The sequence below is a fragment of the Oenanthe melanoleuca genome, chromosome 3 (genome assembly GCF_029582105.1).
Source record: "Oenanthe melanoleuca isolate GR-GAL-2019-014 chromosome 3, OMel1.0, whole genome shotgun sequence".
In the NCBI taxonomy this organism is placed as follows: Eukaryota; Metazoa; Chordata; class Aves; order Passeriformes; family Muscicapidae; genus Oenanthe; species Oenanthe melanoleuca.
This window is the reverse complement of record NC_079336.1, coordinates 59,075,699-59,103,695: the sequence shown is the minus strand read 5'-3', so window position 1 is coordinate 59,103,695 and position 27,997 is coordinate 59,075,699. Positions and strand designations below refer to the sequence as shown.

The 27,997-nt window shown below is 38.7% G+C and overlaps 1 protein-coding gene across 1 annotated transcript in view; it reads left to right on the top strand.

Moving 5' to 3' along the window:
• The window catches only part of AIG1 (androgen induced 1), a 122,571-nt gene that overhangs the window by 20,032 nt on the left and 74,542 nt on the right, over positions 1 to 27,997 (top strand). The window contains exons 2-3 of the mRNA XM_056486286.1: positions 16,390 to 16,545; positions 27,262 to 27,363. Of these exons, the coding sequence (XP_056342261.1) occupies positions 16,390 to 16,545; positions 27,262 to 27,363 (258 nt within the window). The remainder of the gene's footprint in view (positions 1 to 16,389; positions 16,546 to 27,261; positions 27,364 to 27,997) is intronic.

The following is a 27,997-nucleotide window of genomic DNA, read 5'->3' as shown; positions in this document are numbered from 1 at the left end:
AGTTCTGGTATGTAAGTGTGTATGTAAAAACTTCCTGATCTGTTTACACAGAAAATGGCAATGAAAATCAGTAAAGTACATGCCTAAACATGCACAGATAACTCTTCTTCATTCTAATGATCAAGTTCAGATGTTGCAATCACAGAATGATTTCCAAATTTACATGGGTGACAACTTGGAGAGGGTTTGAATTTTTTTTTATTGTTTCTATATAAGCATATAGAATAGCAAGCAGGTGCTACTGAGTGCATATTAGTTAGTGACAGCCTAGTATACAATTTTACACTTAAATTTTCAGTTGGTCTTTGTCCCCTGACTCCTTTTATTGCACTCTGAGTAGCATGTTTGAAGTCTTACCAGCAGGAAGACATTTATACAAGACCAAGTACTATTGACACAGTATCTGTTCACCAGAATCCTCATGTGAAGCTTAAACCTGTAATGACCCTAGGAAAAGTCCTTCAGTAAATCTTGATCAGCTGGAGTCATTCAAGAGATACGTGAATTTCACAAACAATGAAGAGATTTCATAATCCTCGATGCAACTAATTACCTTCCTTACATGAAGCCCCAGACAATGTAATCATAGGATCACTCAAGTTGAAAGGTAAGCCATGAGGTCATCTAGTCCAATCCCTTAGTCAGATCATGCTCAACACTGACCCAGGTTTCCTAGGACATTGTCCACCTGAGTTCTGATAAGTTGGAAACCTCTCTTTTATGGTTACATATCCGTTTCTGTTGTGTTGTACAGAACTGCTCAATCACATTGTCTGCTAAGGATCTCACTGGTGATAATCCTGCTTGCTGGATGTGTGATAGTGTAACACACTCATAATCCATCATGTAGCCCAATACAGCATATTTTCAGGTACTTTCATAAGCATATATTACACATCCAGATTTTTCAAGAGTTCTTGTTAAATACAGATGGAGACTGTGCTGTTGAAGTTTTTATCAGGAACCACACCACAGAACTATTTAAAGGTAATGGATAAGCACCAGAATTAGAGTTTCCTTTGGTATTAATTGCTTTTTTGACAGCACTACTCTCTTCTGCAGATGCAGAGAAAGTATTTCTTTTTATTCATTAGGTTAGTTCAGTAACTATTTAATTCACATAGAATGAAGAGAAATCAATTCAGTGAGAAACCAGCTGGGAGTTAGAAAGTAGGAAAACTGGTTTTCCTCCTACTCACCTGTGAATAACAATGAGGTGTGGGAGGATAATATCTACTACCTTTAAAATCTTGTAGAGCATAGTGAAAAGAAACACTAAATCTGGTTTTACTTACTACAGAAAACATACCATTTCTTTAGTATGCAATTTAAGTGCATAATGTGTTGTTTTAGGCTTTTCTTTGCATTTGCAACACATCTAAAGTTAAGATAATTTATTTAATTCAGAGCTGTTCAGAATTCTGCTTGAAGATATTTTAGCCTATTTCAGCCTATCACCAGTCATGATACTTATCTAAGAGAAATAAAATAAATGCACTGTTTTAGTCACAGTTTTCTAGTATTTTAAAAAATAAGGAGTATAGCAAAAACCAAGATTTCATTTTTTTAGGGGAAGTATTTGCCATTTTGTTACTTGGTTTTGATTCTAAAAGTCTGGTTATCTTCCCAAACTCTGGAGTCCTTTTTTTCTGCCTGTGGTTGACTAGGCAGTTGTGTTCAGTGTGATGTTTTTGTAATGCTTACATGGCATCAATGCCTTAGGCCTTATTTCTCTGCAGTTTTCTTCACCAGAGGCTTCATCAAAAAATGGCAAAACACAGCAGTCTGCTTACTAAGTATATCTTGCCACAAGGAAGTTGGGTTTTTTTTGTTTGTTTTGTCCAGCTACACTGGTGTTTCCTGTATTTTTTTTTCCAGCTGAATTTAAAGCACTGGTTTGGGTTACAAAACAGTAAATTTCCATGCATTTGTCTGCTTTGTTCTTGGTTGCTCCTCCTGTGCTATTATGCAACAGTAAAGTTAACAGATGTACTATTTTGCTTCTTATGAAATAGCCACTGATAGGGAACATCTCCGCTGTAAATCTTAGTCCTCTTTTTGATCTAAATAAATATGATGACCTGTGAAAAAATTATGCATGAAAAATCTATTTTATTAGTTCTTTAAAAAGATTACCATTAATAAGCCTAAAGAAATTAAAATCACAGAAGCAGACATCATTGTTTTTGAGATTTTATTAAAGATAGTTAGCAATTTGTTGGTCTCTGCTTCATGATTTTCTGTTGGTTGAAAAAATCATAGCTTGATAGAAATATTACAGTGTATGGACAGTTTATGCTGCTGAATAATGTGCATTGATACCATTTAGGCTGGTTTATGACAGTTCCATGTAAAGCACCCTTTCCATATGACATTTAGAATCATTTAAATAAGAAATGGATAAAAAATAAACAGACCATATCTTTTATCAGTTTCAAGTTTCTTCAAAAGATTATAATGATCTGATAATACTGAAGAGAAAGTCCTATCTGGCTTTCTCTGTATTTTGCGGCAAAATAATTTCTAATTTACTGAGTGCTACTAAGGGAAAGCAAACCTAGAATTGAAGTATGTGAGATCCTTTCTAATTTCTTCTCTGATTTCTTGAGTTGTTTAGAGAGGCAAGAGTCCCTCTAATACTTTCTCCATCTTCAGTGTGAAAACCTGGGAAGTGGTAGTGACAAAAAACAAAATAAGGGTAGGAAAATGTCTGTAGATAAGCAATTATAATGCCGTTGTAATACTGTGATATGTAGATTGATTATTTTTTTTTAAGCTAAATACATTTAAAATATGGACATCATGATATGATAGTTATCCTTTTACCATACAAAGTCAGTAAGTACTTGGTTAAAATATGGCCATTTCTGCTGCAGACTTTTTATGCTTATTTTTCAAATTGACTATGGATTAACATGCTGACCTTGGCATTGATAGAGTTGTTGTAATTATAGACAGGAAATTCCTGAAGTAGTATATTAATATATAGTAGTATATTCATTATAATACTACTCTATTGCAATACTATATCATATTTTGCTTTTAGATGAAGTACATGTTTTGACTGTGCTCGTAGCTGGATAAACTGTTCTTGAAAGGAAAACTCTTTGCAGGGAAGCACAGTGTGTTTTTACTTCATTGCATGTATGCAAGTTGATGATTGGATGTCAAGCATTTTATAAATCAAACCAGTATTTAAATTGTATTTTCCTTTGAAAGATAATACAGTTTCATGTAAAGGCAAGCTGTGGTATTCTAACTTGGAGTCAATTGTGCATTTTCTGGGTTATTGTTTTGTTTCAGTGTTTTCCACTCAAAAGATGTTTGCCTACCTGTGTTCAATTTGCCATACTTACAGGTGTTATTACCTTTGTTTTTTTAGTTATCTGTTTTGGATATTTTGGAAGCAGATACAAGCAGTGCCTACAGTGAATCAAATAAAATTTCATGGTTCTCGAAACAATTGTCACTGTATTGTAGCTGCTACTACACTAAGGACTCAGTTCTTTGAAATTTAATACTAATTTTGATCGCACTGTGGCTGCACATGCGCTCCCTAAACACATAAGGAAAACAATTTATCAGAGCGCAGGTTCCAGCAGAGTAAGTTAACACACATCTGTGTGGATACTGTGGGAGATCACTGCTGAGTGTTATCTCATTAGACTGAAGGTCATCAGTTAGATTTTCTGGTAAAGTATTACCCTGAATTGGCATCAGAACTAGTAACTAATAATTGCAGGTAACCAACAGAAGGTGTAAAAAATATAACTTCTATGATCCATATAGTAGTTTCACAGTTGTCTACTTTTAAAAAACCTTTTTGAAGTAGATAGAAGACATTGCCTGAGCTGTGATGGAGTGGACTTTTCACAGTCAATAGGCTAGGCACCAGCCAGTTTGTAATTCAGTGAGACACAATGCATTATCTGTTTTGACAGTCTTCATGGCTAAATAGTCTGGCTCTTGTAATACCTAACTGTGTTTATAAATAGAAATGAGGAAGTAAAATGGCTGATCTTGAGAGCAAACTTTGGATATGTTCAGAGTTCACACATGCTTCTTCCCTTCAGTGGAGTGGGAAGAACAAAGTAAACTGATTGAGTTATCTGGAACTTGAAAAAACATCTCCAGCATGTATTTTCCTTGAGATTTCAGTAATGCATGAAGAAATGTGATATTTATGAACTCTGCAGTGAGACTTGTAAAAGATACTGTTTTTTGCACCAAGAAAACAATTATTTCAGTGGCAAAATGGTAGAGCATTCACAAAGACATATACTTAGAATAGTGGCTGTCCAGTTTACATGTTATGTGACAAGGATGGGACAGGAAGAAGTAGTCCTTTTTTCTGATTCCTATTTCTTGCTCCAGATATAGTATTTTAGCAGATAGCTTTCATGGTGAAATACAGGCAGAGGGCTGGAACCTCAGTATAAATTCCAAATACATCTGTGGGCTCTCTCCTATGCTAGCACAACTTACCAGGAAAGGTGGGCATAATACTCTTTGATATTGTCAGTAATACACATCTTCTTGAAGGCAGGAATTATTCTTTAAGCTCAATTTGGGTTGAAATGGGTGTAGAAGGTGCATCTGTTAGCAAGTAATATACTCTGATACTGCATGAAAGTTGATACCAAGAATTCATCTTTTCCTTCCACCATGTGTTACAGTAAGCAGTCCCAAAAGTTAAGTGCTGGACTCTTAAAACTCTTCTTCTTGGGCTTCAAGCTGTGAGTGCTCATCTCATGCAAGAAATTGACTGAGGTCACTTAAATTCTGCATGTATTTGCCTTGCAGGAGAGGTTGGGATTCCAGACATACTTACTTGTTTACCTTACTATATCCAGTTTATTTTTGCTTTAATTTCATCTCGCTTTATGGTCTGCTCCTTGGAAATTAGTGTTATGTGAGAGCTGTGGTTTCCACTTTAGCCAGGTATCTAAAAACCCTGTGCAGTGTTGCACCTGAACCTCCTGGTAGGAACATGCATAATCCAAACCCAGTTTTCCATAGTGTAAACAGAACAGCCCCTTGTGCTGATGCTTTAAGTCCAGGTGGACTCAGCTTAGCTCTGCATTGAATAGTTGGCTTGATTTCATGACAGGGAGGTGGAAGGGTCCAATCATGCTGTATCATGTAAAATTTGTAACACGTCTCATCCAGGACTCTTGCCTGATTCAAAGCTAGAGGTTGGATGTGACCCAGTCTCGCTGTTAGTCAGAACTGAATGTCTCAAGATGGGCATGCTGATAGGGGCTGCTCAGCAGCTCTGCTCTGAGACTTCGGTGTCAAGTTTCTTTTGTTGAGTGGTTACAGGTGGTCTGGACTGGAGAGGTTCTTGTTCTTGCAGGGATGCTGCAATGCTACTGCCAGATTATAAACAAACGGGCATCGCCTAGGAACCTCCAACATTTATAAATGTTAGCTGGGTAACCAGCTCTTTTTTTGTATTGTGAAGAACTGGGCAGAATACTGGAAAGTATTTACCAGCTGTTTTGGGAAAACAGTATATATTCTGCAATTCAGAATTAGGGATACCTTATATAAAATCAGACTGTGACATCAGATACGTTTACTTGGACCAATGTTCTTATACTCTAGGATAATGTTTTAAACCTGTGTGGCATTGCACTGTGGCCAGTTTATGTGGTGGTGGACTCATTTTCCTAAGAGATTGTTCTAGTTCATATTACACACACATTGGTTTATGTGTTAGCTAACAATTTTGTGTTGCTGTTATCACTGTTGTGGCAGTTAAGGCCAGGTGATGATAGGAGTCTCCATCACAAGTATCCTTGCAGCAGCATTTTCAGCTCGTTTGGATGAGAACCACCCAACTTCTGATTTGCTCCAGCTGGCCTGCAGTCCGTTGTCAACACAGTGTATGCATGATTAGTTTCTAGTTAAAATCATCTCATCTGTGTGCAAAAAGTTGTCTGGTTCAATTATATGCATATCTCAATAGATAAATGGTGTCCATTAGTTCACCATTTGCTTCATATGAGCAAAGCAGGACCCACCTGGGTTGTTCCCAGAGCTACTGGGAACTCCCTGCCTACCCAGTCCCTGACATGCAGTTTATTATCTTGTTATCCTGGACTGGGACTGCCTGCGGAGTTCTTTTATCGATTCCTCAGACCTCTGGTGGAGCTGGGACTGCCCGGGGCGGGTTCCAGTAGCTATCCATCAGTTATCTCATCTGTACAGAAACTAGCTGGGGAGTTCCCAGGACTGCCCAGGGAGTTCCTATGGGTGACTCAGCACACCCAGCATGTGCAGGGGCACAGCCCTTGTCCCCAGCTGCATTACAATTACAGCTACTGTGTTAATTCGCAGTGCACGTGCATGTACCCACCTGCTGCATGGAGGCAGGAGTGTTGGGAGGACCAAGAGGTTTTGCCGAGACCAATAGATGCTTGGCATTTCCTGGTGTGTCCTGCTTGGCTGATTAGTTGGCTGTGTTCTTTGCTAGGCAGAGATGCCTTTTTTTTTTTTTTTTTTTTTTTTCTTTCCCCATGCCAGGCTGCCATGTTTACAAGCTCCTACAAAGTGCTTTTTCTGCCATGGAAAATCAAAAACACCATGCTCACTGTCACTTCAGCACCCTTCAGTACACTTCAGCAATGGTCTTGTTACTGGAGTGATTTGCTATTTTCTTACCTGCTACAATAGGTGTTGTTTGAGCCTTCTGTTTCTTCTAGAAGAAAGGGCAGCATATTATTGCACTTGTAGTGCTTACTGACTAAAAAATATGTTCATTGCTGATGGAGAATATCTAAATTTCATGAGTTTGGAATCTGGTGTGATATCAGGTAGTTGTCATAAAGTGGCTTCCCCTTATCTGTAAGGGGATGTAAATTTAAACTTCCATATAGTTGATCTCCTTTTTCTTTTGCAAATTAAATGAAAAGTCATGAATAAGCCAGAAGTACAGTAAAAAGGTATGTCTGAAAGGTTAGTTTGGAAACTCAAGAAACAGTTAAAGTTGGTTAGTGTGAGAAAGAGTGAGAGAGGTGTGTCTGTGTTCATAAGCATATAAGGCAAGATAGGGTTCCATGATGTTTTCTTTTTGAGACCACTCTCTCCAAGGACAGTCTCCAGGTGCTTGTGCTCGTGCTTGTTCTTCTCGGTGACCTGTCCTACGGGGATGCTGAGAAGCCAAGTGTACACCAGGTTGAAATTACAGCACATCAAACCTGCTCATATGGAAAAAAACGAGGAAAAATTCAAAATATATATTCACTTACTGGTGTTGTTCAAAATCAATATTTTCTGTATGAAATGTGGTGTAAAAGTAGTGAAGGTGGGAGTGGTATAATAGACAAAGATGATCTCCAAAGGTATTAGAGACCTTGGTAACTCTGGTTTGTTGGCAGAAATAGATCATCTGGTCAGAATTATAGTATCTGACTATTAAAGACACAGTACACTAAAGAAGGTCTTTGAAAACTGATCACTATGAGCTGCATAAGAGGAGAAATATTAGGATTTATGCTAACAGTAGTATGGCTGCATTTGGAGGCAATGAAATGTGTGTGCATTGGAAACGCCTGTTTCTATAAGAGTGTAGGTGTGTGGAAAATAACCTTGATACAATTCCTGGAGAGCTGCCTAGGGGTCAGGACACCTCAGTTCATCCCCGGGGTCCCCTGATGCCTTGATGCCTTGGCCAGCTCATTTCCCCATGCCTTGCTTTCACCAACAACAATCAGGAAACAAATCCTTCATTTCCTCTGAGATCAATTCATGAGAAAGACAATGAAAGCAGGAAGTGTTATCATTTGTGGTTGGAATGCCACACACCTAGTGAACATTTAACCCCCGCTTATATTTTTAATTTAAATGCAGTTAGTTTATATCCGGGGTTTTCCCATGGTTTCTTTAGAGATGTGAGATAATGAAATTATTTTTCTCCCAAAATGCAGCTCTTTAGAGCAGTGTCTTGCTTGGAATGTTGTGTAAAGAATAGTCTTGTTCATGAGGATGGTATAACATGTTAGATCAGCTTTCATTGAATGACATGCTTTATAATTAATGTACAGAATGATGTCCTGTCTTTTTTTTCAAATGGAGCTTGAATAGCAGCATCCTTTGCTGTGATCTAAATTGCAGAAAATCCTTATCTTAGTAATAACTTTATTTATGAATATACTTTACTTATCTGTCATAAATTATACTTCAGCTGCTGCAGCAGTGCGCAAAGGAAGAAAAGCTTAAGCAAAAGCTGAAGATGAGCCTGATCAGAGATTCGAGCTGTTTTTCACAATATGGGTTTGCAACTGTCTTATTTTGTGTATTGCTGGATGAAGGACAAAGTGGGATAAAGCCCTCAGTGTCTCCTTCCCTTACCTTCCCTGGAGAGATGGAGAATTGCCCAACTTAGATGCATATCACGTAAAAGCCTGTCTTTCTGGACTGGAGTCATTCATTACTATTTTCACAGTGCTCAGGAAACAGACCTTTAAAACCTTTTATTTCCTAAGCCATAGTAGGGCAGCTGTGTCTATAGCTGCCCAATCTGCTGTGTCTCAGAAGATTGTAGTGACTTTCTTATTTGCATTTCCAGCTCTGTCCCCTCCGAGATACATTTGTAATGGCCTTATCTCAGTTCAGCAATTTAGAAGGCAGCTATTACCTTATTCATTAAAAAGGGAAGAAATTAAAAGCAAAATCAGTTGCTCTTTGATCAGTCAAAATTGCTTACCTGTAGTGGTATTCAAATTGTATTTCTAAACATGAAAAAGTTGGTGCAATGCAGAAGTTTCTGGGGTTTTAAGAAAACCATTTTTAAAAATAAAGTTTTGCACTTATTGAAATGTAGTTTCTTTTTTGGGATAATTAACTTATAAACTTCTAGGGGCTTTCCAGCCATGGGAAACCCTATCCTAAAGCTCATTTTAGCATAGACAGCTGTAGAACAAGTCTTACCTTCTTAGCTAGCTATCCCAAACATTGTCTTGAGAGCTGCTTTTCTTGCCTTGACTGCAAGGGCACTGCTGCAGAGAGTGTACCAATCATGCTGAAATGTGTAAAATTATCATTTAAGCCAAAATAATGACATAACCTTCTGAGCAGTGTATAATCCTAATAAGATTAAGTTTTACTAAAGAAAAACATAAAATATCTAACTTAATAAAATCATAATCTATCATGAATAAACTGTATTATACATGTTCGCTGAATGGATTATATAAATTTAATGAAATTACACTGTCTTATAAGCAGGATACAATAAGTAGTAATGGCAGCTTTTCTATACACAATATAAGAGAGCAAGGAAGAAGATGGGGATTATTAGAAAATGAGTTTAGTCGAAACAATTAAAAAGATAAAGATAAAAATAGAATAATAATTTCTTAAGTACTGCAACAATGAGCTTCAAGCTTCTTTGAGTGTATTAGCCAAGATCAAAGTAAGATATATGAACATCTAGGAAGAAGACTGACATGGTGTTGGAGAGGAGTGACACAGCTGATATAATTGCAAAAGATTTGAGAAAATTTAATACTTTCTCAGCATCTGTTCAAATTTCTATTCATATTTCTTTAGTACATTGTATATTTGTCCGTTCCATCTCTTCATTTGATACGTGGCAGTGGATTCCAGGCTGTTAGCACTTCTGAGCCAGATGGCATACACTCTGTCATGCTGAGATCATGTTAGAAATGTCATCTATGCAACTCAGCTGAGATAGAGTAGCACTTTAAAATGAATTCTTCAGTTGTCCACTATGGATTTTTTAATTTTTTTTTTTTTCTGGGGATATTGCACCCATGTAAAAAGAATAAAGATGCTTTTATTGCTGTCAAAAAATAAAGTATTTCCAAATATTTTTGGAAGTGTACCAAATTTCGGTTTAGTTTTCTGTAGTAAGGAATATTTGTCCTTACAGAAGTACTTAAAGTATTTATAAAAACTGCTTTTAAAACTACGTTAGCACAAATACCGTACCTCTCTAAGAACTGTGCTTATTGGAAACCTTTACAAGACAGTCAAGAATTGTGCTAAGACACAATGGTCTGAGATTTAACTTTTTCAGTAAGAGTAACAGAATAAGGGATTTTCCTAGGTTAAGTGCAGGGAAGATGAAAAGAAAAAGGAGGAGCCTGTTGAATTGCTTTTTTGTCTGTTCAGATTAAAACACATTTCGTATTCCAACAGGCATAATTGTAAAAGGCATTGTAAAAGGAAGCACGAGATCCTGTTATCTTACAGAGCTTTGTCACCATTCCACACCTTCATGATGGGTGCTAAAGCATAGAAATCAAACAGTATACTACCCATAAAAACTAGACCCTAGAGTCAAACAAATTTTCCTTTCATGCATATTAATTTCATAGTAGATTTTATTCTTTTGCATATCTATAAAATCTAAGTGGTATAAAACCTCATCTTTGGTTATATTTGAACAATGCTGGTGGGCTTCAAAGAAAGAAACCACAGGAGGCTATGTAGAATGTAAAGGTTTATATTGAAAGGAGTCCCTGAATTTATATCATATGGTAAGGGATTAGGCATGTTGTATAAGCTGATTCATATAATATGACTTAACCACGAAAATGAAGTCAAATTTCCTACTAAGGACTAGTCTTCATGTGCAATGTGCTGGGTAGAAGCGCCGTCCCCCCACTGAAGGTTGCAAAGGGAAATGTGAATCATTAGCTTGGATAAGGACAGTGCCGGACATTTATCAGGCTGTCCCTTCATCCAGTTACTGAGATTCTAATCAGTCTCTTCTGATAGAAGTAAGTGTCATGTTTTACTAGTGTAGTTTTTAGTTCTTATTTGTGTAAGTGAAAGAGAAAAGAAGGGTAGGAAAAATACTTATTTCAAGGTTCCTAACCACTAAGCAACTCAAAGAAAAATAGATGGCATTTGTGTTAACTATTCCTTTGGCGTACTCTGTTTTCGTTGCCTTTTCTATTACTTTTCTGTAGATTATGTATTTGTTTTCTGAGACTACTGTCTTTTGATGGGCCAGGGGCTCGTCCTTTTCTGTGTTAAGTGGCCTATGATGTTGAAACCTGCTTAAGGAACAAAGCAACGTAAAACAACCACAACACTTGCAGCTGGTGTGAAAGAAGATGCAATAAGAGCTTTGCCTGTTTGCCTCAGCTTACTGACAGTGCATCTTCTGGGGTGATTCTTCTTTTTTACTTCTGATCTTTCAAATACGAGTATTTTTCCCTATTCCTTGCACAGAAATAATGATTCTGAGTAGCACACAGTGCATTTTCATGGTTCTTGCACCTTAATTAATTGTAGGTTTAGTGGTTGGATGGATGTATTACACTGTGTTTTAGTATTTAAAAGGCTCTTGGTCCTTTCATCTTTTCCTTTATGCCTCTTTTTCAGAGACACAAAGATCTGTCTTTTTCTTATCTGAAGTCTGTAACTTCTCTGATACAAAGATGTAGCACTTGTTTACATTTTGTCCAGCTTCTGCTTGCTATCATAACTAACAAAGATACAGCGAGGAGAGGAGAAGCGACAAGAATAAACCAGTGTGCCTGTGAGTAGTGGTGGAATGGCAGTGGACAAGAAGAATCAGTAGTTCCGTTCAATCAAGAACAGTAATATATTTATTAAGCAGCTGCAACCCATGATTTCACTCGAAACATTTTCTATTAAAAATACCTTGTTATTCTCCATCTCACCTGGACTTCCTCTGTATGTTGCAACTACAGAGCTGTTGTTACAGGGTGAGGCTGTCCACAGGTGCCTGCGAATGGCCCCATACACAACACCACTTGAAACAGTCCTCTTAACTGCTGAAGCGTAGTTCGATTGTCACAGCAAGCAATGATGTCTAGGGGCTGTAGAAATTAAAGCTAAGGTGACAGGGAGCACTAATAGATACTCCAAGTTATAAAAAAACTTCCAGTTTTTGAAGAGGAAAATCAGACCATGTTCTTTATATGATAGATTGTAAAATTTGAAATACGAGAGGAATTGCAACTTCAAGCAATTTAGTTTTGCATGCTGATAGAGCTAAACTTCCCATCTTCTTGTGGAAGTACAACATGTGTCTTAAGGCTAAGTGGTTTGCTGGGTCAGGTTATGTATGTCCCCCATCCCCTATGAGCTGGTGGCCTGTTCCCAGGGAGGTGCCTGATGCCCTGAGGCTGGGACTGGCTCCTTGCCACTGGCTGCCCTGCTCCTGGCTGGGGATGGGATGGGCTCTGACTACCCTGCCACTCCCTGCCCCTGAGGCCCTTCTCTGAATTAGTATCCTGTCACGTGGGTTATGTTTGGTTATTTAGTGCTTTTTTGTTATTTCTTGTGGACTTTGTGAGTGTTACTCCTGTGTTTTATTCTTGCAGTGCTGTCTTTTTGCCAGCCTAGACTGCTGCCTTATTTCATAGAAGGCTCCATGAAGTAAGAGGTGTTAATGTCGAAAATGATATTTTGAGTGATTTTTCATAATCACAAGTAGGTAGATGAAAAATTACCCTTGAATAGTATTAGTGCTTTCAGAGACTTAAGCAGTTCTCTGAGCTCTAAGGGGTGCTTGTGATTATGAGAGTGAACTTGAAAGAGAATGACATTCTAGATTCAGTGAATTTAATGGGGGATTTTCTGTCATGGTAAGACTAGTAACAGAATTTTCATAATCTCAAGAGATCTTGTGCATACCATGGCGCTTCGTGGCATGGGGTAGAAGGGAGTTTCCATGCCCTGGGAATAAATTTATGAGGAAATAGGTTTTCTGTCTGACAGAAAACCTATTTGACTTGTTTGACTTGTTTGACTCTTAAGAAGTCAAATTATGGTAGTATGAGGAGGTCATTAGCTACAGTCCTGAAACGAACACCTTATGAAAAAACTGTCCTACTGAAGCAATTCTTTGTTTCCTTGTAGTAGACAAGACACATACAATTAGTTTATTCTGTGTGATTCAACACATCTCACTGTTTGAGAAAGTTTCCATGCTACTTGGTTTCATCTTATGTTTATAGCTGTTTTTCTCCTGCAGCAACTTAAAAAGTATTTTCTCTGCTCTGAATTTTCTTTGCTGATATCCTTTAGATGGCCATTACTTGAAGTTGTTAACTTTAGATGTTAACTTAACTTTAGATGTTATTACTTGTCATTACATTATCACAGTTTGAAGGTACTGTAGTATCAACTCTAGTGGCCGTGGTCCCTTTAGGCTTCTAGGGGAAAAAGGACCAGCAGTAAGTATTTTATACCTGTTCAGTTATTTTTTTGGGATTGTATACTCTGCTTATAAGTTTCTGATTGTATCTATACTATCTATCTATACTGTTACATGGTATAGGGAAGCTGTTTCTGTTTCTTGTCAAGTTTGTCATTTTCTAAATCACTGTTTTCCTTCAAGCTCTAGTTAGAGACAAAACCTGGAAAGTATTTCCTCTGAAATGCTGTTCTTGCTTACATTTCCAAGGGGAGAAAGAAAGTCGTCTGTTTAACAGCTTGGGGATGTTTCATTCACCACCTGCAAATTTTCAAAGTAAGGTCTCTTCTGAAAATGTGATCCTAAATCTGAGGTAACATCAGGGCACCTTGGAGAACATGGTTTAGAGGGAGTTTCTATTTCCTTGCTGTGATTTTTTGGCATCTGTTAGACAGCATTCACACCGAGGAGCATGGACTTCAAAAATTTGTTTCATACCAAAAACCACCAGTAGCTGCATGCTGTGCTTTTCTTATTCCAGACCCACAAAGGATGTAAATCATTACTGGTTCTGTTTAATTAATGCTGCTGAGACTCATGCAGCTCTGGAGGTCCTAACTCTAATCCTAGGTGTTGATAGATGTCAGAAGAGTTTTCTTATGCACTCTAGAAAGGAAAAGAAGTGCAATGAATGGAGTGAATGTATGCACATTATTTGTATGAATAAGCAGTAACTGTTTCTCCCTGAACACTGTACAATTTTTTTCATTGGCTCTGAATGTTCTCAATAAAGATGTAATTTTCTCTTTCCTATGTGGATTTTTATTTGTTAAGGTTTTTGTAGACTAGTCTGCTTCATACCTACCCTCTGAAATGTTTGGGTATTTCCCTTTAGGAGTTTCCCCTTATTCCCAATGATATCATTACATTTTCTCTTGAAGCTCTGTGTTCATAACAGAATAATCAGGAGAGAAGTTGCTTGGATTGTGATTGATTAGTGGATGTACAGTCTCAATTCCCTTGGAAAGTGGGCGTGTGATTGTTTGAGTCTGTGTTTCTTTGGAGAGGGACCATTTCAGGGAATTGTAGTTAGAGCTGCAAACAATCCATTAGTCACTCTTCCAAGCCCTGCCAGGATAATACTGTTCCCTGCAGTACATTATTGAGTGTTTTGTCCAATATTGGTTTGAGTGACTCAAGCCATGAGGCTTCCACCACTTCCTTTGAGAAACTATTTCATGGTCTGACAGAGCTAAGTGTTAGGAAATATTTCCTGGTACTCAGCCTAAACTTTTTAACACCCAGATTGATCTCATTACTGTTAGGTATACTTTTTTCCCCAGCTCTGTCTTGTTTGGCATTCACACTCTTGAGTGAATACTAGATGGTATCATATCTCCTCCTAAGTCAAGCAAATGCATAATTAGTTCTTCTATTTCAGCTCTCCAAATCGGCCATCTGTTTGGTTGAAAACAGGGCTGAGTATGGGAAGATTTTTTTCTACTAAGTGCTTGTTTCAAGCAAATAATACGAGAAAGTGCATTAGGAGTTCTTAGTGGCTTCAAGGAGCCCAAACTTATATTTAAAAGGCTTTTCAAAAATTATATAGAAGATTGTAACTTTTCCAAGCAGTCATTTGAAATAGTAATACGTTTTTCTAGTGCAATATACAGCTCTAGCACTAATAGTCTGTCATCTCATGGCTTCAAGGAATATTTTGTAATGTTACTTCATCTGTTTACCAAGCAAATTCTAAGTATCTACAGCCTGGAGAGGACAGAGCAATGACAACAGAATTGCAGGCAGATCCAGGGGCCATTTGAATGTTTGTCATTCACAGCTTTACAGCCAGAATTTACAAGTGTTTGGGTCACATAAGGATTGTTGAGGAAGGAAGTGTACTTTAATCCATCCAATCATTACACATCTCTGGATTTCTTCCTAGTAGCCAACATCTGTTTAGTATTCCTCTCTTTCCATCCTTCCTTCCTGCCTCCCTGTCTGCCTTGTTATAGTGTAAATTATGCAAAGATGTATGCAGATAATAAATTGAATTTTGCAGCATCAGGGTATATGCTATTCTTATGTCTTATGGATAGTCTTCTGTTTGGTCAAAGACTCCTAGTCAGTGGAATACTTAGGTTTACAGTAAGACTTCTAAACTAGGACTCCATGCTTGCTTTGAAAAACATGCAGTATAAGCATATATATGTTTATATTTTTTGACAAATCACTGTATAATTTGGGAACCAAGCCCATGTTTTGTTAATTTTTTACCTCAGATTACCTGATGTGTGTGGGATTGTGACCCGGGCTTCCAGCTTGGGGAGTAAACAAGCTGCGTGCACTTCCTCTGAACTGTACTAGAAAGGATGTGCAAGTCCTCGGGCAAGAGCATTCCTGAGCTAACTTATTACAGTTTTACTCAGCTAATTAGGGGAGAAAAACTCAGTGATCACATTAAGATCGAGTCAAGTTTGAACCAAATTAGCGGGTTCAGGTGATTAAGCTAACGATTTAATACAGCAGATAACCTTGTATTGCACACAAGTACGTAAATGCAAAAAAGGAAAAGTTAGGTAAATGACAGTTTGTCATCAGGAAAAGAAAGTGAATAACTCCTGCAGCTTTCTCGTTCTATCATTCACTACCTGAGTGATACATTTGCTGAAGCCTGGGCCATGTGCCATGTCTGTCAGGAAGTCTCAGGCTCTTCCTTCACTTTTAGGTGGAGTGTCTGGGGCAGTCAGAATCTCCAGGAGAGACTTCCTGTCACAAGGGAAGGAAACACTAATTTCTGTTTCTTTCCCTTCTTCTCACAGGGAGCATTCCTCATTTTTCTGCCTCAGAGGCAATTTCTTTTGGGATGAGCTGTATGGAGTGACACAGGAAGGGGTGGCTGCAGTTCAGTTCCCAGCAGGTGGCACATATATGAGGTGAGGGTGGAAAGCCAGCTCTTGAATGGTCCTTCCACTCATGTTGATGCCTACTATACATGAGGAACAGCGTGCATGCAGGACTTTGAAGCACATGTGGCTTTTATGTGAATAAACTCTACCCATATTTAAGGGACTGATGTATTCCCACTCCCTGTGTCAGTTCTGTGGCAATATTCTTCGTGCGTGCCTGTGTCTGACCTGCTCTCTGCCAAAGGGCTGGTCTTCTCTGTTCAAGAGAAGAAGAAATGGGAGAAGGAACACAGAATGATTAAGGTGTGTTCAAGAGTGTGTTTCCCTTCTGTGCAGGTTATCCAGGCTGTCTTCTTTGGAATTTGCGTCTTGACTGACCTGTCCAGTCTTCTCACTAGAGGGAATGACAGTCAAGAGCAAGAGAGGCAGCTGAAAAAACTCATTTCCCTCCGTGACTGGATGTTGGCTGTTTTAGCTTTCCCTGTGGGAGTGGTAAGTACAGTGTTAATCTGTGCAAACTGGGTGAACAGTGTTACTTACTGAATGTTTTCTTCCTGAAAGGTTTTCCCATTGCTATACAAGAGACTATATAGGAAGGGAAAAATGGTAGAGATGATTTTACTGGTCTCTTGTTTTTCACAGGTGTAAGGGAACAGAATATACAGTGTGTTGCTGAAATAATTTTCGGTTCATATGAAAAAGTCATGTTACAATAGGAACTTGATTGTACAAGTAATTTTTAATGTGTATTGTACCAGCAGCATCTAGAGATTCAATTTCGACTTTTTCTGCACCACATATCATCATCAGAAGTAGTGAAAGGACTGACTGTGGCATGTTTTACACCATAATGACCTGAGGGAATTTGGGCTGTAAGACATTTTGACGTGGGAAAGAAGAGAAGGAAAAGTCCAGTTTGCTCCTTGTTAATTCCACTGGGGATTTAGAGCTGGCAGAATAAATGAGGTAGAAAAAAAGGCTTTTTGTTAGTAATGTTAAAAAGCACACAGAAGGTATGTAAAAATGTGGGGTTGGCATGTCTTTTTTCAAGAGAAGAGTGTTCTTTGGATCAGGTCTTGCTCCGCTGGGACATAGCACATCACTTCCAATGGCAAGAGGTGCTCAAAGTCTTTATATAGCTAATACAGCTGCTAAAAATCCAAAATCTTATGAGTTTTTACATGGAGGTATCATCTATATCAGTCTAGTTCCAAGCTTAGGTTGCAATGCAAAAATGTGTGAACATTTCATTAAAGTTACTGCTTTTTTTGTAATTCAGCATCAAACTTTAATTCTGTTTTTCTTTTTTCATTGCACAGTAGTTCAAAATAAATTCACTAGAAGCAGATTTTTTAATGGAATATTAGAAAGCTGTATGAAATCTTTAAAGTTGTACTTTCACAGCAGCTGATCACTTTCTGTCAGTTAACAGCAGCTAACATATCAATCTATCACTTATAATTTCATATATTCAGCGATGCTTCATTAGAATTTCATTTCACTATTTATGTGGAATTTCACAATACGTGAAGAAATATAGAATGCTTTTGCAAAGTTACGAAAGGCGAAGCATATGTGAAATACTGCAGGTACTTCTTTAATAAAAACCCAGCTGGTAGCCTTCCCTTATTATAATTGCTAGCCTGCCTTTTGGGAGCTGCCACAATTCATGTTGGGGTAGCAGACTGAAGTTTTTGGTAGAGGAGATTGGGTCAGCTAATACAGCTAGTAGAAAATCTGTGCATAGACAAGTTTGCAAATATGCATTTTATGGGTGCAGAGATTTATGTTGCATTTGTATTTTTAAGAGAGATGGGGAGTTAGAAGTTGTTCCGATTGTGATTAGCAACAGATGTTTTTCCTACTGTGTTGATAGTAGAAGTTAAAAAGGAGAACAACTTCACACTATTTGTCTGTGTTTAAATATTTCAAGTGCCTTTTTCACTCTAGAAGTGTACTCCTTCACACACATCAAAGCACAGCCTCCTTGGCCTCTTGGGATTCAGAGAGTCTTTCCTGCCACTGTTGTAGCTCCATACTGTTGTCCACTGTTGTGTGCTTCTCCACTTCTGCAATGCTCCTGACCTTGAAACTTTTAAAGATCTTAAAGAATTTCAGCTTCTCTTTGTCTTGGCAATTCTGAGGATTTCTTTTCAGGCGATGTTTTTCTTGCCACCGGTACACGAAGACTCCCAGTGAGCCACTGCCTGCACTACAGGTGTTGTTGCAACATTCACAAATTAGCAGTTTGAGAGAGATATGTCACATACCTGGAGATAGCTGCTTTCCCAAGGGTTTCATACGAGAACAACTTGTGTCTTAAACAAACCTAGTAAGGAATGGCCATGCTCATTGTACAGATATGCTCCATTTCCAAGTGTGACCTTTCTGAGGTGAGGGGGAACAATTATTTACCACTTTACATCTTACAAAGAAATCCTAAAAGGGTTGTTTTCTTTGTTATTTCTTCTCCTGGCCACTGAGAGACAAACAGCAGCACCTCATAACTTTACACTGGTCTCAGCTCCTTCCTGAAACCTGATCCTCACCAGCAGCAGAGATCTCACCACACTGCAGCTACCCCTTGCCAAAGCCTGGCCAGTGCCTGAGAGACTGCTAGGAACTGCAGGCTCTGCTTGGTGGGATTGGATAGGAAGAGTGCAGGGCCCAAAAGTCGCAAGCATCTAACGCAGATGTTGTTGTCTGAAGAGCTATTTATGTGGAATAGTGCAGTTTTGCTATGATGGAGGTTCTCTTTGGAAGCTATTAAACACCAGAGTGTCTGCAGAAAAAAAGTTAGAAGTTCCCTTGTTTCTCATATTCTTTTAACAGCTTCCTCACTTCAGAAAAAAAGGGGGAGAAAAAAGGGAAAGAATTTGAAATGCAAACTTTCTTTCCTTGAGACTCACCCACCTAGCTCTCCATGGAGCTTCTCAGTGGTTTCCAGTAATGACACAAGGGAACCTTCACACATAAAAATTGGGCAGATGTGAATAAAATCTTTGTTGGGTTTCTAATGTAACACTAGTGGTCATGTTTAAGTACTTGTCAGTTACCTTAACATCTAAATTATTTTTATTGCTCAGTGTTTTACACAGAGCATGTTTAGGCAATAATGCAAATACTAGGGGAACATTTTAAAGCCTAATAACTGCAGCTTTTCGGGAGCAATTCACCACTTTTTCCTGTATTTCCTGCTTACTGGAGCCCATGAGATGACTTGTTCTGAAAAACAGATGAGAAAAGGGGTTTCCACTCCCAAGTTAAACAATGATGTGAGAAAAAAAAAAATTTAACAAAGTTCCTCATTTTTAAGAGTTTCTAAAAAACTATTACATACAAACCATCTGGGACGTCTGACCACCGGCTTCTTCACACCTTCCAAAGGAGAGGAAGAACAGCCCAAGGGTAAATAATTTCCTTGTGTGGCTTCACAACAAATCAAATCTTGCAAACAAATCAAAACTTGAAAAATCTGTGCAGCAAATCCATCTCTCCAGTGTTGTGATATGCATTGTGTATCTTCAGGGGCTCTGATAAAACAGAATTGCCAATCTATATTTCACAGGAGAGTTAAGAAATAAACATGAATCTCTTCTAATGGCATAATGACTACTATTTACCTATTGTTGCTCTTTTTAACATGACTCTTCAGAAGATCAAATCAGAAATCAACAGATGAATTTTCTATTCAGTAAAGCCTTACTCCACAAAATGTCTGTGGGCAACACTTCCTAGCCCTTTTTTAGTTCATTTTAAGCCTGCAAAACTATTCAAATGGCTCAGAGGTTAGGAAGCATCCACTGAAGAAAATTGCTTGCAAAGTCATTTTAGAAGTTCATTACTAATTTTCATCTATAATTACTTGGACTTGCCATCCCTTTATCTGTGTAAAGGAGATATATATTGAGCATAATTTATGCTGCTACACTGATGTGAGACATGTTTAAAAGTCAGGCATTACACCAGTGGTTTAGCTTATCCCTACTTTTTTCTATTTGTTTGACATAGATCATTAAGTTGCCAAGTTTCTGTGGTTAATTAGTGTTTTGTGTAAACTGTATATGGTTTTATCAATATGTTTCTTGTAATTTGTACTGAACAAAAGGAAGAAGAGCAAAAACAGGCCTTTCTGGTTGTTTGAGACTGTGTTTAATAAAAATAGGGAGAAATTGATTTTATTATATATTGAAAGAGAGATTGCTGCCTAGCGATGTTTGAATCTGAGTCTAAACTGACCAGAATGATCTCATTTTTTTATTATACTTTTATGGATTTAAAAGCCTGTGACAAAAAGGAAAGAAAGTCAGACATGTTTTCTTGTTTCTCTGTATTAGCAGAGTCGAAAGGAAAGCTGATCACCTTTCTGGAGATCATCAGTTATGCTGATCTGTGATCATATGCCCAGAAAAGATCTGTAGGCATTTGCTGCAGCTTCCTAGTTACCTCATTACTTGACCAGAATACAACATAATTATATTTCCATAGCTGACTCAACCATGCAAAAATCTCTCTTCTAGATTTTACCCTCATCCATTGTGATGAGATGACTGGTGATGGCATAATTAGTGAGTAGAGGTACAACTGCTCCCTGAAGTCTATTCTCTGGATGGGTTTTCCCTGCTTTTTATTTCCCACTCATTGGGATTCCTGTCACTGGTGCTTTTCAAATCCATTTGGTGTATTGTGCTAGTTCTCAATCCCACCTAAAGACAGTATCATGCCAAGTTGTACCTATTGTGGTCTGCTTTTAACACCACTTTTCTTCTGGATGTAATACCTCTAACTGTCAAAGAAGTTCACAAACAACATATTTATACTCACAATTAACCACAAGTGTCTTGGGAGATAGGCAGAAAGCCTACGTTTAACTGTATTTATAACAAATTTTGTCAGGGTCACAAGGGTTGGGGTTTTTTTCTTTTCATTAGCCATCCAGGAAATGACTGAACCAAAACCACATAGTGCAGGAAAATAAAGTTCCACTGGGTTCATTCTTCGTTTGCATAACATTTCTTGGTTGGACTCATGTAAAAGTGCAAATTACACAATTCTTTTTATTGGCTTTACTTTCTTAGTTTCTCTTTGCTTCCATTTGTAGTGTTTTGGCAAAGCCACTTGATTTCTCTTTTGAATAACCATCCATCTCCCATCTTGTGCTTTAAAACTTTTCCCTTGACAGGGCCACATGCTGCTGTTCTTGTGTCCTCTGAAGCTTTAGAGACAGAGGACAAGCACTTAAGGAATGCCTCTTTAAGTGGGAAGTCAACATTTTGCTTTCAGCCTTCTTGTTTTTTTCTGCTGCTATTTGGTCAGCAGTCTTTTAGCCTGCAATAAGTGAGCTATTCCATATTTTCAGGTTCCAAGGTCTTCTTGCAAATTTGAGTTTTTCTTTGGTCTGTAATGACTGGACCCTAGATAGATAATCATTACAGACAGATAGAATCATTACAGACTCTAGATAGGATAAGTAGCAAATGAGGAACTTTTCTGTTCTATACAGTGCTAAATTTTACGTTTAACCCAGTACTATCTTTGCAAAGCTGCCAATCTTAGGAAGCTCCTGTGCAAAGAAATGTAAAAAACAATTGCTGGTGCCTGTTTTCTTCCTTGTCAAAGCCTTGAGTATGTTTGCAGAGGAAATGGAAGGGTAATATTTGTGCCATTTTGCCTTGGGAGCAAAGGAAAATAAAATACTGGGTTCCCTGAAATGTTTCTGCTTCATATGAGCAGCCTGTTCAGCCTGGCATGTGAGTGTAGTACAATGTCTGTCTCCACAAGAGTAGTGAATTATGGCACAAGGAAGGCAACACGAGCACAGGAGCTGCAGTTCTGCTTGAGGCTTACGTAGGTGTGAGAGACCAGAGAAAATGAGTACTGGCTCAGAACAACTAAAGGAAGGGGGGAAGAGGGGCAGGGCAAATCCTGCGTAGGTGGGATGATGCACTGCTGCATATTACCCCCCTGAAGCCATAATCCAGACCCAGACTGGCTGTTAGCCGTGGGCACACACCTGGTATGGCAGCAAGGGAAGTGGAGAGAAGTTCTGAAAAGTGCAAGACCCAAAATGACCATCAGTTGTATGGGAAGCAGCCCATCAGAAGAAGGATCATCCAGCCCACATCTTAAATGACCAAGTAGACTCCATCACTCAGTTAGCTGTCTTAGCTGAGGAAAATGAAACAGAACAAGAAGTGAAATGGAGATATTTATTGAAATGGCTGCAGGTGAAGAGATGTAGTGCAATCAGATAATGGCAGTCACTTCACAGCATGAATAGTCCAGGAATGGGTGAAAACTAATGGGATACTGTGGGTATTCCACACCCCGTACACCACATCCACAAGCCAGTAGGGTAGCAGAAAGGACAAATAGTCTTCTAAATTGGTTTTTGAGACCTCATGATCCACAGTGGCCTCGTCAGCTGTGGGGCACTGTGACTAAAGTCAGTGACCCATGGAGAGTAAGTAGATGTCCATGACTTACAGCATTTTGCCCCACAACACCTACCACGCCTTCCAGAAACAAAAAGGCTGATGATCCCTGGAACCCTGGGGTACATGTTCCTGGTCAGCCAGTACTGGTAGACATGCCAAACTATCAGGGAAGTCCTGCTGGTCTTAAAGACCCCTCTGAACATGCATGCATGGGTAACCACAGACGCCCATGGCAGAGAACACAAAATTAACACCAGATGGATCATTTTTTTCTTTTTAAAACTGGTCCAAGTAGGACCAAGTTTTCTCTCTCCTTCTGCAGGTATTCCATGCAAAGATGGATGTGAGAAGATGAAACAGCAACTGAAGATTCACACAGTTCTTTTCTGTAGTGACTGTCTGTACATGTTTTTATCTTAATATGTTTTGTGGTATTTATATTTGTATGTGTTTTGTCTCAGTAGTTTTGCAGTATGTGTATAAATGTCACAGGCATTGGTTTTGTGTCTCCTCTCTCGTTGCTACAGCAGGTGGACAAGATTCCTTCCTGAATTTAGCTTGAAAACTCAGAGAGGATTTAATGTGATTATGAAATCAGATTTGTATACCCCTTTCTACCTCCTCAGAGCAAGGTATAAAATTACTTTGAATTGAGAAAGAAGTGTAGTTTGATGCCAAAGGAACCACATGTAATAGTGGAAAGCGATGTATGAAGTGTGATCCTACAGAGGAGGGGATTGACAGAGACTGAGGCAGCAGCTGGAAAGTTTTCTCCAGCTGTAAAGCAAAGAAGTCCTAAGTGGTCAGGATGTCAGAAGAAAGAATTTCAGATTTGGAAACCAGTGAAGTAAGTTAGGAAGGTATTTGGTTTGAACCCAGGACCCTGTCTAGAAAAATATGCCAAATAGATGGGAATGGCTCAAGTTTTTGTTATACCTTTAATCTCCCTGAGTCAGCCAGACTATTATGTAGTAGAACTTTCACTTGATGTAACTTTCCCATGGTGCAGCCTGATTTTCCCCCTTATCCTGGCATTTGGATCTCTGGCATTATAATAGGATAATTGACTGTAATATGGGCCCTGGGGACCCCCCTGAAACCAGGTTGGTGGAGGGATAAGGGTGGTAATACAGGAAACGGGTTCTTGTTTGGGGTAAAATGATACCTGAACTTACTAGGATATCAGCTCCAAAATGTAATGCAGCCTAACTGTTGAAATTTTGCCTTATCCTTAGGTTTTGTATTTTTTGGAGAGGTGTGCAATCTCATTGCAATAGAGAATCTTAAACTGGGCTCGTTAGGCTATTTTGGAGCTCAGCTTACAAGTCCGGCAAGTAACGAAAATGATTTTGTAAAAACTGTTTGATCCTTGATAAGCTGTTACTAAATGGGCAAGGAATAGGTGAAATGCTGAACCTCACCAATAGGAAAGTGCTGTTTTAAGAAGCCCAAGCAAAAGTAAATTACCAACCACTCTCCTGAACTCTTCCAATCACTGCAGCCAAAAGATTGGTTTCATGAACTCTTCCCCCCAGTTCGTGATTTGCATCTCTCTTGCCATCTCTGGAGCTCACAGGGTGAGGGATGATGGCTTGCATAGGGTGGAATCCCTATACTGACTGGACCTATATTTTGATTATTGAAGTAGCAATTGTCTGCTGTATGATTTCTTGGACACTTTCCTCTTTTTCCTCTCCTTTTTTTCTCCCTCTTTCTGCTACGTTAGAATCCCACTACTGCCACCATGGAAGAAGAAGATCCCGTTTCACATTGTTCTGATCCCAGTCATTGTTCTGAGCCTTGGAGTTGTATGAGAAGCTGGAGAAAATGATTACTGGCTTAAAGCAACCAAAGGGATGGGAGCAGGGCATGTCCTGCATAGGTGGCATGGTGCGCTGCTCCACCCCCCACCCCCCTGAAGCCTCTAGTCCAGCCACAGATTGGCTATTAGCCGCTGGCACAGCAAAAGCTCCACCAGAGGGGGAATGCCCTGAGAGGCCAGAGCAGATAAAAGCAGTTGCATAGGCCCGCTGTTAGGATTTCCCAGTAGCTGAGATCACACTGGAATTCAAGCAATGATTTTTTAATCTTTCTCTCTTCCTCCCCCCATTTCTTCTTCTCTGGGTAACTTAGGGTTGGATGGTCTGGAGTTTGCTAAGCCAATGCCTTGTGAAATGCTTGATTTTGATTGAATGTTGTTTTAAAATTCACCAAGCACCCTTATTTTCTAAAGTTTGCAAATAAAAGTTTATTGTTTACCCTCTTGAGAATGTTGTCTCATTTCTCCTGTGTGCTGCCTTGGCCATAAAAAAAGCATAAGAAACTCGTCAAGCAGGTCCAGGACTTTACAAGAGGCAGTGTAAAGAAGCAGCTCACCTGTGTCATGGTCTGGCACTACATGATCAGGTTGGATCTTATCAAAGCCCAGCCCAAATAAAAGTATGTCAGTAGCAAAATGCAAGCATAGTAGAGGGGATTTAAATGTACCAGACCAACAGTTGCTCATTAATCAAAGTAAACAAATTCAGAAGCAGCCAAAGTGACTATGTATGTCACAAGACCTCATTATAATTCCTTTTATCAAAACAGTTAATTTTTATAGTTCATTTGATCCAATTGAGCTAATTGTAAAGAGGAGTAAGGTGAACCATTCAGGCACTGAAAGAAGTCTTTCTCAGGGTGTTGTGCTAAGTCTCGTGTCGGGTCATCCTGTGGGCCAGGTTAGTTCTGTAACACGTTTGGTTTTGCGCACTTCCTGTACCTTATGTCTGCCTTGTGATAGTGCTTTGCTCAGCAGCGTTTGCCGTCTGTAGCTCCAGATGGTTGCAACCAGCTAGGCTGATCCTGTTCCATCCATTGGCTGACTTTGGTTAAGGGACAGATGGCACGTCCCCTCTTTTCTTGTCTTTACCTCCTTGACAAAATCTATTGTTTCATTCTGCTCCACACAAAAATCACAGGTCAAAACATGCTAGCTCTGTTGTATTCAATGTAATACAGTTCAACCTAATCCTGGTTGACTTTTCTTGCATTGAGACTTCCTTGGAAAAAAATCATTATCAATCTTAGTCTTCATATGCCTGAGAAGATGTTTTTATGCCCCAGTTGATCGTAGCAGGTTCTCAGAGACCTCCTGTGATAATACATGGCTTCTAGGAAGCCTATAGAGAAGAGAATACTTTGCTTCCATTTTTCCTGTTGTTCAGCTATTCATATCTTGGCACTTACGTGTCAGCAGGTGCGTAAAGAGCTGCGCTGTGCCAATGCCAAGACTGGCCCAGAAGAGAGATTTCTTGTGGGGTACTTTACATTTGAAATATTTTTTGGGCTGTCCATCATAACCTGTTTTTTTTTCCTGGCCTCTGTGCCCTAGTCAAATAGTCCAAGCCTATTCTGAGCAGGCACTCATAGCTGTCGTAACAGATGGACAACTGTGCTGGAAACCAAGAAACTATGTACTGTATGTACACTGAGGGAACAGTGCACTGGTTCAGGTCATTCACATAACTGGCTGGCCGAAGTCTGCGTGTCTGTGGTTAGAACAAGGTGCCATTGATTAACTGCAAACATCAGTTTTAACTTTCTGAAGTCAGAAGCTAGTGAACTAACTTATGCCTACACTGTTATATGTGCTAGTAATTTGCAGGATGTGCTATGCTCACCCCGTATTTCTTTCAGTGTTCCTCTAAATGAACTGTGAGATCATGAGCCACACCAGTTTGGATGTAACTGAATACTTCCCATCTATCTCAGTGAAAGTTCTATCTTTTGGCTCCCAAACTTCAGACTTGGATTTAGCATTACTGTTTACAGAGCCTCTGTAAATGGTCACTGAAAAGCTCCTGGCCCAGGTATTGGATTTTAGTGCTATGGACAATAAGCCTTTCTAATTACTAGAAAATGGCTCAAATTCAAGGTTAGAAAGCCGTGGTGTTTTAATTAGAAAATTACTTACTTGCCACAGCTAAGGTCAGCTAAAACTATTATTTCTGTACATTTTTGTGAGTTTGTATTGTCTGTGCCTTTCAGACATCTGTATGTCTTGAAAGAATATGTGAACACTTCGGCAAAAATTTAGCCTAGTGTAAACTTTATCTGATCCATTTGTCCTGTCCTTAGTTTACAGGAAATAATGGTCTTTTTCTGGGCCCCTAGTAAATAGTCTCTGAGAAGAACCAAGCCAAATTTCATGTTGACAAATGAGCAGTATACTAGACCTCTTTTCTGTGGATCCCAGTCCATGAATTGTGTGGAGAGTCATCAAAGGTTTTTTGGTTTGTTTTTTTTTTTAAAGCTTCTTTTGATGGCTGATGCAGAAAAGTGCAAGTATGAATTTGCAGACTTCTGTTCAGGAGTGAGTGTTTCATATTGATATGTTGTTTGAATTCCAAGTGATATTTTAGCTGATTTTCCATTCGTTTTCTATCCTGTTAGTGGAGGAACATTATTTATGTGCCACATCTGCTACTAAAGTCTAGTATTCACTTGTAATTTGGCCACAGGCATGTAAGTAAAAAAAAATGAGATTTTTTTTCCTGGCTAAAAGTTTAGGGGAAAAAAAAGAAAAAAGAAGAAAAGTTAAACTTTCAGTGAATGCAAAGGGTAATCCAGATTCAAATTGTTGATTATAACTGTATTTGGTCAAAGAACAATAATTTCCATGTCTATCCCCAAATCCTTTGCTAAATGACCCATTTTGCTGTCTAAAGAATGCAATTAATTTTTAAGAAGAATATATTTTAAAATGTCTTGTCTTTTTCTTTCTCTTCAGTTTGTTGTGACGATGTTTTGGAGCATCTATATCTATGACAGGGAACTGGTTTACCCAAAGCTGCTTGATAATTTTATACCAGCATGGCTAAATCATGGAATGGTGAGTAAAGTAATGCAAACACTTCTTTGCTGATTTCTCTGTGCATGATTGTACATACTCTTGGTGCTAATCCCCTCAGAAGGAACATGATTTGCAAGGAAGAGTAACATCTTTCCTTCCTTGACTCCTGGAGTCATATTTGAATCCTTATTTGGTTGAAACTGGAGATTTCAACTTAAGTGTCCTACATCCCAGGCTTCTTGTGGGGATGAGCTCTTTCCTGTATAAGGTAGCTTTCCCAGAGAAATGTCACCGTGGTAATGAGGAAGAGACTGTTCCATAAAACAGAAGTTCTGAGTTTGGCAAATCTTGCTCTAAAATGACAGAAACATTTAAGTGAATGTTTCTTTACCAGTCTACCAAACTATAATTCATGATGAAAACCTTTTGGTTAAAATGATTTTCAAAAACATCTCTTTTTTTTGGACTGGTGTATTTTTAGAAAAATAAGCACACCAAACTTACGTAGCAGAAACTTACCTGAATATTTTTAATATTGTGGAATTATATGTATCAATGCAAAGCTTTAAAATTGATGCATTCGTAATCATAAAGGTAGTTTCTTGAGAAGAAATCTCCCCTTTTAATCCCTGTCTGCTATGTCAAGTCAGACATCCTTTCTCTTAACTATATG